The sequence below is a fragment of the Schistocerca gregaria genome, chromosome 7 (genome assembly GCF_023897955.1).
Source record: "Schistocerca gregaria isolate iqSchGreg1 chromosome 7, iqSchGreg1.2, whole genome shotgun sequence".
NCBI classification, from domain to species: Eukaryota; Metazoa; Arthropoda; class Insecta; order Orthoptera; family Acrididae; genus Schistocerca; species Schistocerca gregaria.
In genome coordinates this window covers 264,074,603-264,086,309 of record NC_064926.1, presented here as the reverse complement: position 1 = coordinate 264,086,309, position 11,707 = coordinate 264,074,603, and the positions used below count along the sequence as shown (strand labels likewise).

The 11,707-nt window shown below is 37.1% G+C and overlaps 1 protein-coding gene across 2 annotated transcripts in view; it reads left to right on the top strand.

Moving 5' to 3' along the window:
* Positions 1-3,477, top strand: part of LOC126282169 (teneurin-m) — a 1,262,550-nt gene extending 1,259,073 nt beyond the window's left edge. For both annotated transcript variants that reach the window (XM_049981693.1, XM_049981694.1), the window contains one exon: positions 142-3,477. In XM_049981693.1, coding sequence (XP_049837650.1) covers positions 142-1,043 — 902 coding nt within the window. In that variant the 3' untranslated portion in view covers positions 1,044-3,477. The remainder of the gene's footprint in view (positions 1-141) is intronic.
* Positions 3,478-11,707: the final 8,230 nt, after the last annotated feature.

Sequence of the window (11,707 nt, the reverse complement as noted above, 5' to 3'; positions counted from 1 at the left end):
AGTTAAGTAATAATTGTTATGGTTTTTTAATTTTTTCTTTACTAGATCTAATTGTTATTACTGATGTAAAAAAAAGTATTTAATTAGTTTTTATTAGTTGTTAAAATAAAAACTATATTCCAAGATACTTTTTATTTTCAGATCTTCCAAGTTGGTTAAAACTTTATGGTTACGACATCGACAGTATGCTTGGATCATCCTACACAGCTCGCACAGTGTACCAACCACAAGCAATGGTCACTTCACGCCAATTGTCCCCTGAATTTGGTGTAATGTCTGGATTGCAATGCATTGTGGACAGAGTGAACGAAAAATTCCGGGACTTAGGTTTTGTTCCCAAGCCACTGCTGAAAATGGAGCCAAAGACAAGAAACTTACTCCCAAGAGTAGCGTATAGAAGAGCTGTGTTTGGAGAAGGTGTTCTCATCTCTCGTGTGTCGGGTCGTGCTATTGTCAGTGTTGTTGAAGGCGTCAATAGCGTTGTGCAGGATGTTGTGACATCAGTTTTCAACAATTCTTACTTTCTTGATCTGCATTTCAGTCTTCATGATCAAGATGTGTTTTATTTTGTCAAAGACAACATCTTGAAGATAAGAGATGACCAAGAAGAACTGCGAAGGTTAGGTGGTATGTTCAATATCTCAGCACATGAATCAGCAGAACATGGTAGTAGTGGCACTAAGGAACTGAGACTTCACAATCCTGATGCTGCAGTCTTTATTAGGTATGGTGCAGATCCAGAACAAGAAAGACATCGAATACTGAAACATGCCCATAAGAGAGCTGTGGAGAGAGCATGGGAACTAGAGAAACAACTTGTTGCTGCCGGCTTCCAGGGTCGTGGTGATTGGACTGAAGAAGAAAAGGAAGATTTAGTACTGCATGGACGAGTGGATGGCTATGAAGGGGTTGATATTCATAGTGTACACCGCTACCCGCAACTTGCTGATGATCCTGGAAATGTAGCTTTCCGTCGAGATACAAAACGTAAACGACGGAAGAGTGGAAATCGCAGGTTACGCTGGCACAGGCATGACTCGTGATGCACAAAATATCCACAATCATCAATTCCTTTAAACATCTGCACTTAAAGCTTGGTGTTATGACCACAAGTCTTGAAAGTCAGACAACACAAACAGACACTCTACATCTTAAGTCACAAGTGAAAGGGTCTGTCCTTTTTTTTTTTCAATTTGTTTACAATAATACATTAGTTTGGAAGCCAGTAGCGCAGAGGTACATTTATTTTGTTCCAAGTTGAAGATTCATCAAACTACTGCAGTTATCTGAAACCCCTTGCTACCTGCCCCCCCCCCCCCCCCCTCAATTCGTACCTTGCATCTTATTGGGATGGTCAAGTAAAACATCCATGACAGTGACCACAAGCTAATCCCCCTGAAAAACTCTAATATCACAAAACTTTTGTAGTGCCAGGATAGAAAATACAAACTCATCCATGAAGATGTTAATGATACACCCATTTAAGAAAAAATGACCTTTTGTAATGCCACAAGTAATTGGGACACTTAATAAAGCTGAGGTCAGTTATTACCATACTTGAAATCTTGTCCATATTTTCCATATTCAACCACTAGTCATTTCACAGTTCACTTTTTGTAACCAACAGGCATCATGATCAAACTTTAATTGTTGCTAAATGAATAGCTTAGGACTAAGCAGACACTGTTGAATAGCATGTGTGTGAATTTCACAGAAGTAATATGTATTTTTAAATAAGGCTGTTGATGATTTTGTGTGCAAGAACTTTAATATGTGCGACACATGGAGTATAATGGTATTCAAATCACGTTAGAAAAAAAGCAATATTCCATGTATGACTGAAAAACAAATAATTGTACAGACTGGAAGGAACATTTTTTGAGACTGTAAATATGTTAAAGTTATTTTTTATTTATGGACATGGTGGACATTTTAACACCATTATTGCATTTTTATGAGCCCTTTTCTTGCAGATCATGGCATACTAAACATTAAATAATTTGGAATCTCACAATGGCAATTGTTAATCGCATTTTTTAAAAAAAATGAATGTATAGGCCTACAACATTAACACAATTAAGAAGACTGGTTAAGAGTGATTTTATGTAAGGTGAAAGTGTTTCGTACTTATGCAGGCTGGATTGCAAAAGCAGGAATCACTGTGTCTTGTGGTGTAAAATAAATATTATGCTGACATGCAGAAACAGGGTAGATGTTGATGCTGGAGGAACAAAATTAAATGTGGTGCAAAATATAAACACTGTGAGTTCCTCAAATGCATGAATTGTCTGCAAGATTTAACACAACATGGCGTGCAATGAGAGTACTTCAGGCATGTACATTTGATAGAAAGCTGTTTATAGTGAGGCTGTGGAATGTATCCACATAGAAAGACTTCAAGGAAGAAAGTGGAACTGTTCCTCATTGTGCTTATGTCTCTGCAATATATAGACAACGGAAACTTTCAGTGTCTGTGATTTTTTGCATTGCACTAGAAATATTGTAGAATTGACTCAACTGCAAAATTTCATAGTGAGACATTGTTTTCCTTGAATGGTTTCCTCAGTGCTGTTAAAGTTGTTTTTGTTGTAAGGAGGAAATAATGCTGGCATTTGTCTAGCCGCAACAGTGACATTTAGGTTACGGAGCTTGTATGTGCTCTAGTATGAATATGAAGAGGCTTAAGCCTTTTATTTTCTACTGTGTATCCATAAAAGCTTCTGCCTTTGGTGCTTAATAATGTGACAGATATGTCTCTTATTGTCATTTCAGTGAATTTTTATCACTGTTTTAATGTGAAATTAATTAATAAATCTTATATGCTAATGTTTTCTTGTAAGTGAAATTTTCGAAAGTTTTCATTTAATGTGTATTATAAAAAATTATATGTACCTTTGATTGTAGATGTTTGATTACGAATTTTTATTTGTATCTTTATGCCCCTATATTTTATTTTTTTAAATGTATCACACTATAATTGTTTGTCAAAAGCAAAACTATATATATACATATGTAATGTTCTGTACAGTCACATGCATGCCCTTTGATTCTCATATGTAAATATATAAAGAAGAGCGCGTGAAGAGTGTGGCGCTTTATGCCATGGTGAAGACAAGATATTTTTTCAGAGGTTTTTACCTGACTAAGAAGGAAGCAATACTTAATAACTTGTAAGTCTCATTTATAAAAACTGTGCAATTCTTATTATGTAACAGGCATCCGAGACAATGCACAAAGGCCTTGGACTGCAACAATATAAGGCCTGTGAGTGGGTCCACGGATTCCTTTGTCTTTAGAACTGTTTATTACTAAGCAGAAATGGGATACTGATTCCTACCCAATGTTGTACTTGTTTGGCCTATGCCCTTGTGTATAGGAAAAGTAATAGCTGAGTGTACTGTATGTTCACTTGGACAAATCTGCATACTAACTGTACATAGACCTTATTATTAATTAAAAAGATGAAAGAAATTTAAACAGCTGACTTGAAAATAATTCCTCCATCTCCTTGGTGTTTTATTTTCTAACAGGTCATGAAGACTGATGACAGAACGGTGAACTACATTTGTCCATATCAAATTTCTGTTCTGAAGAAGCAAACTAAAACATTTATCTCCATCAAATTTCTGTTCTGAAGAAACAAATTAAAACATTTATCTGTGTCAAATTTCTGTTCTATATCAGCACATAAAAAACTGTTCCATCTTACCCTACACTTCTACATCTACATCCATACGCTGCAAGCCACCTGACGGTGTGTGGCGGAGGGTCGTAACTGCACAGTCCTCCCACCCCTCTTATACATGACAATTAATAGAGCATGATCTGAATAACTGAAAACAAACAAACTAAACTTTTGGCCAGACTCTGTTTTCATTAAATGCTCATGCTATACAGTTATTCAGTTAATAGAAAATGAAATTGCTACATTATTAAGAAGTCACGCATTTAGAATAAAACCAAACTTATATAGAAATAATGATGATAAATGTAAATCAATAACATGACTTTGCATGAGTATCACTGAATGTTACGATAGTATCAATGGTATAAATTACAGGATAAAGACAAAACAGTGTATTTTGAAAATGAAAATTTATTTTCCTTGACACTATCAAGATGGACAAACCCAGGTATTGCAACTATGTGGCCTTGAAGCCATTGCTTTGGTCAGGCTGCATGCACTAACGTCTATAAGGGGGCAATCAAAAAGTCGAGAACATTGCTGCAGCATATATGCAACATAGTCTGATTCTATTGTGGATAGATAAGCACCAATATGTAGGCATGGGGCTAGTGTGACAGTCATGTCTTTCTGACATTCATGTGGTAAATTATGAAATGTGAACTATGGTGGTGTTATCAAATGCATCCAAACAGGAACACTGTGCTGTTAGCTTTTTTTCTTAACTGCTGAAGGACAGACACTGGTAAACATCCATTGAAGAAAGTGTATGGAGCAGCATGTCTGTCAAAAACCGCCATTGTGGAAAGGCGCACCAAGTTCCATGCTGGTCACAGTTCGACATAAGATGCTCGTCGATCAGGGAAGGCACCCTCACAGATTATCGATGCTTGAGCACCTGCCCTAGAGTCCTGATCTCTCTCCATGTGATTAACATCCCTTTGACTTCCTAAAAAAGGCACTGAAGGGTAGACAATTTCTGTCACGGAGAGGATGTGCAGCAGGCACTTCTTCACACGCTGTACACGGCATTTTACCGAACGGTTATCTTCACCTTGGTGTGTCACTGGGATGATTGCCTTAATGATCAGGACGATTTTGCCTGATTGGCATACCAATTCTGGACTGTGCTATCTTCAAATAGAAACTTTTTATCTCTCCTTATACATACAAAAGATATCTTACATAGCATAGACTGATTCAGCTATATACACTACAAGTAAATATAGTGACAGGAAATTCTGTACAGAAGAAAAAAGTAATCTGAGGATAATCAATCACTCGTCATAAGGAAGCAGTATGGAACTACAGTGTAGAAAGAAGTAGAGAGATTCTTTTGAGGGATATTGATGAAAAAAATCAGCACTTTCTAGGAATTAACAAAAGTTATTTGATACCACTTTTCCAACTCACAACAAAACTATCATCCTTCAATCTAACATAGACATTGGGCTACACTACAGATCACTATATCACCACATCAAAGATTCTGTAATCATGTTTGTTTCCTTTGCCACCTCATAACCAAATTGTCACCTTCTAACCTACACTAGTCTTTGGGGTAGACTACATTTCAGTCTGCAACCACAACCTACATGTCAAAAACTAATATAAATGTAGAAGAAATGTTGTCTGTGTTCCAGTCTCTTTCTGTTTGTGCACTGTGATGTCACATGCCACATCATCATAAGGTTATGGGATAAAGCCAACATCCGGTGTTGGTAGGTTCAGTTGCCCCTCAACATCTCAGTTGTTTTGTGGTAAATGTTGCCCGTCAAGCATTTTTTTGCATTATGTGACAAAGGCTGACACATTTACTGTTTTGTAATGTCAGACAATATTACTATATACTAGGATTTTCTGGAATACACAGGAAGTGTGCACAGAAACAGCTACACGAAAAATCTGTGCAATATGCACATTTTTTTATGTATAAAAGCTGACTTCAATATTTTCCTTTGTGTGAGACCAGATGTACAAGATTCATGTGCTGATTTGAAGTTTTAGATTTGTACATTTTACTGTTTCCATTGCCTCTGCACACTCTTTTGTTTGTTCGTGTCAGTTCTCATTTGTTTTGTGATATGTTGCAAAATTGTGAACATTTGTGAGTGCCATGATAGTCATTTGTAGCCTTAAACTTAATTGTGCTCTTTTAAAATATATGAGGACAGTAGGCTTGTCCTCGTACAAAACAGTCATTCTCTTATTTCATTGTAGAATTATATGAGAAATAGAATTTTTTGAGAATTTTCAGACACTTAATGAAAATATATTTTCATAAATTACCAAAATGATTGTTCAAAACAAAGATTCCAAGACTTACCAAGCGGGAAAGTGCCGGCAGACAGGCACAATGAACAAAACACACAAACACACACACAGAATTACTAGCTTTCGGAACCGATGGTTGCTTCTTCAGGAAGTGCGGATGGAGATCTGTGTGTGTGTGTGTGTGTGTGTGTGTGTGTGTGTGTGTGTGTGTGTGTGTGTGTGTGTGTGCGCGCGCGCGCGCGAGTGTACACCTGTCCTTTTTTTCCCCAAGGGAAGTCTTTCCGCTTCCGGGATTGGAATGACTCCTTACCCTCTCCCTTAAAACCCACATCCTTTCGTCTTTCCCTCTCCTTCCTGAAGAAGCAACCATCGGTTGCGAAAGCTAGTAATTCTGTGTGTGTGTTTGTGTGTTTTGTTCATTGTGCCTGTCTGCCGGCACTTTCCCGCTTGGTAAGTCTTGGAATCTTTGTTTTTAATATATTTTTCCCATGTGGAAGCTTCTTTCTATTTTATTTACAAAATGATTGTTCTGTATACATAACTTATTTTATAGCAAATCAGCATTTGTGGTTCACAGTTCTTCTAAAGAATACAGCACCCCTGAATTTCAATGCAAATAAATGTACGATTTTGAGAATTTTCAGAAGCTAGCATTATCCTGGCATAATCTACAAACAATCTGTAGTAAATGAGTGTTTGTGACAGTTACTGTAGCAGATATTCTTACTAAAATATTGTGTTACATCTAGTTTTCCTCTAAAGAGGTGTAGCCCTATATATTATCTGCATTTATCATAAATTAACTGTTTTTGAGTTTGCTAGTGGCTATAATTAATCTCAAAACATTTTATGAAACTAGTAATTTTTACCACAGGTTTTTGTGTTGCCTTAATAGAAATCTTGTTTTGTATATTTACATCAATTCTTGCAGGGAATTAGCAACTTTTTAGCTCAACAGATTAAAAAATGATCAGTGGGCTTAATTTAAAGTTATTTTTTCACTGCCTTATAACATATTGTACCAGCCAAAATGCAGCCACATTGTGAATGCTGTTCTGAAACACAGCATGATTTGGTCAACAATTGTAATCAGCTGTCCTGACAACTGTCAAATGATTGTCAGCTGCTGTGAACTGTTATGTTGGAAAAGCTCCCAAGAGTTGTGTATCTGTGATACCTGTATCAGAGGTACCTCAAGTATTATCCTCTCCTGTTGATTCTGTCTCCCCTGCAGAAAGTGTAGGATCTATCATTACTCGTCCACTTGACTGTGAGAGGCGTGTCGGTGGTAGATCTAGGTGTCCTGTATGGGGTGGATGGGGACCAGAGAGGACTCAGGGTGTTGTACCGAACACCCTAGCCAACAAGTTTGAGGTACTGTCTTTCACTAAAATCAAAACTGAGCCAATGGAATTCACTTCACTTATTTTGAGGAAACTGTTTTGTCTGCTGCCAAGAGGAGAGAAATGTGAAAAGTTAAGGGCCTATTAATCGTCAGCAGTTCAAAAGTACAATACCCCTTTTAGGGAAATGGATAGCAAGGGATAGGAAAAGACACCAGGTGCACTCAGTGTGTATACCTGGGGACCACATTCAAATGTTGAAGAAGTTCTTCCGGCAGCCATTAGGGGAACATGATGCAACCAACTGTAGACTGTGGCACATGTTGGAACAAATGGACTCTTGAGGTCACACTTGGGTCATACTAGCAACTGGCAGAAAAGGTGGAGAAGACCAGTCTTGTGCATGGAGTTTCAACAAAGCTCACAATTTGCATCATTGCCCCCTGAAAAATCGTGGCCCTTTGGTTCCTAGTTGAGTGGAAGGACTGAACCACAGACTTCCAAAGTTCTGTGACAAGCTAGGCTGCAACTTTCTAGACTTGCATCATAGGGTTGAGAACAGTAGTGTCCCCCTAGATCGGTCAGGTGTGCATCACACACCAGAGGCTGCTATTCAGGTAGCTGACTGTGTGTGAGGTGCATACAAGGGCTTTTTAGATTAGGTGACTCTTAATCCAATCTAGATAACAATAGCTGTAGGGACCCAGAAGTATCAGTATAAGACCAAAAGAAATGCTTCCCATAGGTGAAAGTATTAAAATCCTAATAGTAAACTGTCAGAGCTTTCACAACAAAGTGCCAGAGTTTGAAGCACTCATGAAAAGCAGTACAGCTCACATAACACTTTGTACGAAAAGCTTGTTGGAACCTGAAATTTATAGCAGTGAGATTTTTGGGGAAAATTTATGTGTATATCAAAAGGATTGGGAAATAGTGGTGGTGTACTTGTTGCAGTAGACCATAAACTCAAATCCACTGTGATAGAGACTGAAGCTGCATGTGAGATTATTTGGGCAAGACTCAGTATTAGGGATGGGCATAAAATGATAATTGGCTCCTTCTATTGCCGACCAGACTCACCTCCTCATGTACCCAAAAAATTTAGAGAAAACCTCAGTTCACTTAAAAAAAAGTTCCATCAGTGGAGACTTTAATCATCCAACAATTTAACTGGGAAATTACAGTTTTGTTAATGGTGGGCATGATAAGACATCCTGTGAAACACTAATAAATGCCTCCTCTGCAAATTTCCCAGAACAGACAGTTAGGAACACCACTCATGATGGAAATATATTCGATCTAATGGCAACAAATAGACCAGACCTCTATGAGGATATCCACATCAAACCGATATCAGTGATCATGATGCAGTTATGGCAACAATGATTACCAAAGTACAAAGGACATCTAAACCAAGCAGTTTCTGTAAACTATACAAAAAGTAAGTAGTGTCATATCTCAGTGAGGAACTTGAAACTTTCAGCACAGGTCAGGAGATTGTAGAGGAACTATGGTTAAGTTTAAAAGAATAGCTGACCATTCACTGGATAGATATGTACCAAGTAGAACAGTTCATAATAGGTAGAGAGATTTGGCTGTCAAGTGAGCAATGCATGATGCATTCAGTGACTACCATAGCAAAATATTGTCAAATGATATTTCACAAAACCCAAAGAAATTCTGATTGTATGTAAATGCTGTTGGTGGCACAAAAATTAATGTCAAGTCCCTTGCGAATGAGATAGGAACTGAAATTGAGCGTAGCAAAGCAAAAGCTGAAATGCTTAACTCTGTTTTTAAATGCTCCCCTACAAAGGATAATTGCCCCAATTTAATCCTTGTACCACTGAAAAGATGAATGTAATAAATATTAGTGTCACTGGTGTTGAGAAATAGCCGAAATGGTAAAAATTGAACAAACCTTCAGGTCCCAATGGAATCCCTGTAAGATTCTAACCAAATTTGTGCCCGAGTTAGCTCCATTTCTAACTATAACTTATCATAGATCCCTTGAACAAAAACCCATGCCCAGTTCTTGGAAAAAATGCACAGGTCATACCTGTCTACAGGAAGAGTAATATAAGTGATCCACAAAACTTCTCTCCGATATTCTTGACAGCAATTAGTTGTAGAATCTTAGAACATATTCTGAGCTCAAACATAATGAAGTATCTTGAACACAATGACTTCCTCAATGCCAGCCAGCATGGATTCTGAAAGCATCAATCATGTGAAACCCAACTCTCATTTTTCTCACACAGCATACTGAAAGCTTTGGATCAAGGCAATCAGGTAAATGCAGTATGTCTTGATTTCTGGAAAGTATTTAACTCAATACCCCATGACTAAGTACCGCACCTATACTTACTATCAAAAGTATGATCAAATGGAATAACAAGTAAAATTTGTGACTGGATTGAGAACTTTTTGATAGGAAGGATGCAGTATGTTATCTTGGATGGAGAACCATCGCCAGATGTAGAAGGAACTTCCGATGTGCCCCAGGGAAGTGTGTTGGAACCTTTGCTATTCACGTTGTATATTAATGACCTTGCAGACAATATCAAAAGTTATCTCACACTTCTTGCAGATGATTCAGTTATCTATTTTGAAGTACTATCTGAAAGAATCTGTATAAATATTCAGTAACATCTTGATAATATTTCAAAGTGGTGAGAAAACTGACAACTTGCTTTAAATTTTTGGAACTGTAAAATTGTGCACTTCACAAAGTGAAAAAATTTAGTATCCTATGATTATAATATCAATGAGTCATTGTTGGAATTGGCCAACTCATACAAATACCTGGATTTACACTGTGTGGATATGGTATGGCTTACAGATCACTCATGCGACCAGTTCTAGAATACCGCTCAAGTCTGTGGTACCCGTATAGGAGTAACACAGGATGTTGAATGTGCTCAGAGAAGGGCAGCATGAATGATCACAGGCTTGTTTAACCCATGGAAGAGGGCCACAGAGATACTGAAGGAACTGAACTGGAAGATTGTTGAAGACAGTTGTAAACTATCCTAAGAAAATCTATTAACAAAGTTTTAAGAACAGGTTTTAAATGGTGAGTCTAGGAATATGCTACAATCCCCTGGGTTATTTCATCTCAAATCATACAGATCAAGAGTGAATGCATCACATCACTATTTCAAAGTATGCTGAAAAAAATATATATCTTGAAGTTCCGCATGATACCTCTCCAAAACTACAATGTTTTGATTTTCTGATGATTTGTTAAAACGCCACAGACCACTCTAAAAGGGAGTATTTGTAAAAATGTCGTAACGAAAGGGAAAATTGAAAAATTGTAATAAAGAAACCAAAAGTGATAGAGATCTCAATTTATTTTCAATAAATACTTAGTTCCCAGTGCTATGAGACGTGATTAATATGTACACACTTCTGAGGTCTTTTTTCATTGAAAAAAAATAAACTATGAAAATTTGTAACGTTTGTGAATTTCAAAATTATTTTTTGAAAATATGACTAGTCACAGGATGTTAACTGTCTTGTGAAGTTATTAAGTGGAAGGACTGCTAACTGTCAGCTATGACATTAATGCATGAAATTTTCAAACTCTTAAAATATTTGTACATAAAGATGAAAGAATCTGAAATTTATTGGTTATTTAGAAATTATTTTCTCCAAAAACCCCATCCTAAATGTTCTGAAAATATCATGGTACATTATTTGGTCATTGTACTTAGGGAATGTACATAGTGGGCAATACCTGTCTGTACAAAATGTGAGAAATTTTTTAAGTAGGCCTAGCTCTACTCTCAAGGTCAAAAAATCATGTACACTTAAATATTTAAATTTATCATTGATTTAAGTGAATGTCATGCAAAACTGGTATTTCTGAATCAAAATAATTACTTCACAACATTGTAAGTGAGTGGGAAAACAATTCATAATTCTGTTCGAAAGAATTTTATAACAAAAATGAGATATAGAATATTTGTACACATTTTTCTTTTTATGATACAGCATGGAATATGGTAAATTGCTTTTTTAGAATTCACATTGTGGCAGCACTATTGGTTGAATAGAGGGGAGGGGGAGGGGTGGTTTATAGTGACTGACAGGAGGTTAGTATTCAGTTGTTCAGTTGCGATAAAGCAGTGGACACATGAGGTGCCGTCATTTTGTGTTGAAGTGTATTTCTTGAATTCCCACTAGATCACTGCAGTGCAGTGTGCCTTTTGTCTGCAATTTGTAGTACCCCATGCAGGTGAATGCATTCAAAAAAACAAGGGATGTGTCATCGATAGGAAGAGGGCCTGAGAGAAGCGTTACAACTCCACAAAATGTCAAACGAGTTAGAGCAGCAGTACTGCAATTTCCAGAATGCTCAGCTTGGAAACATGCGCTTGTTCTTGGCATTCCAAGATAC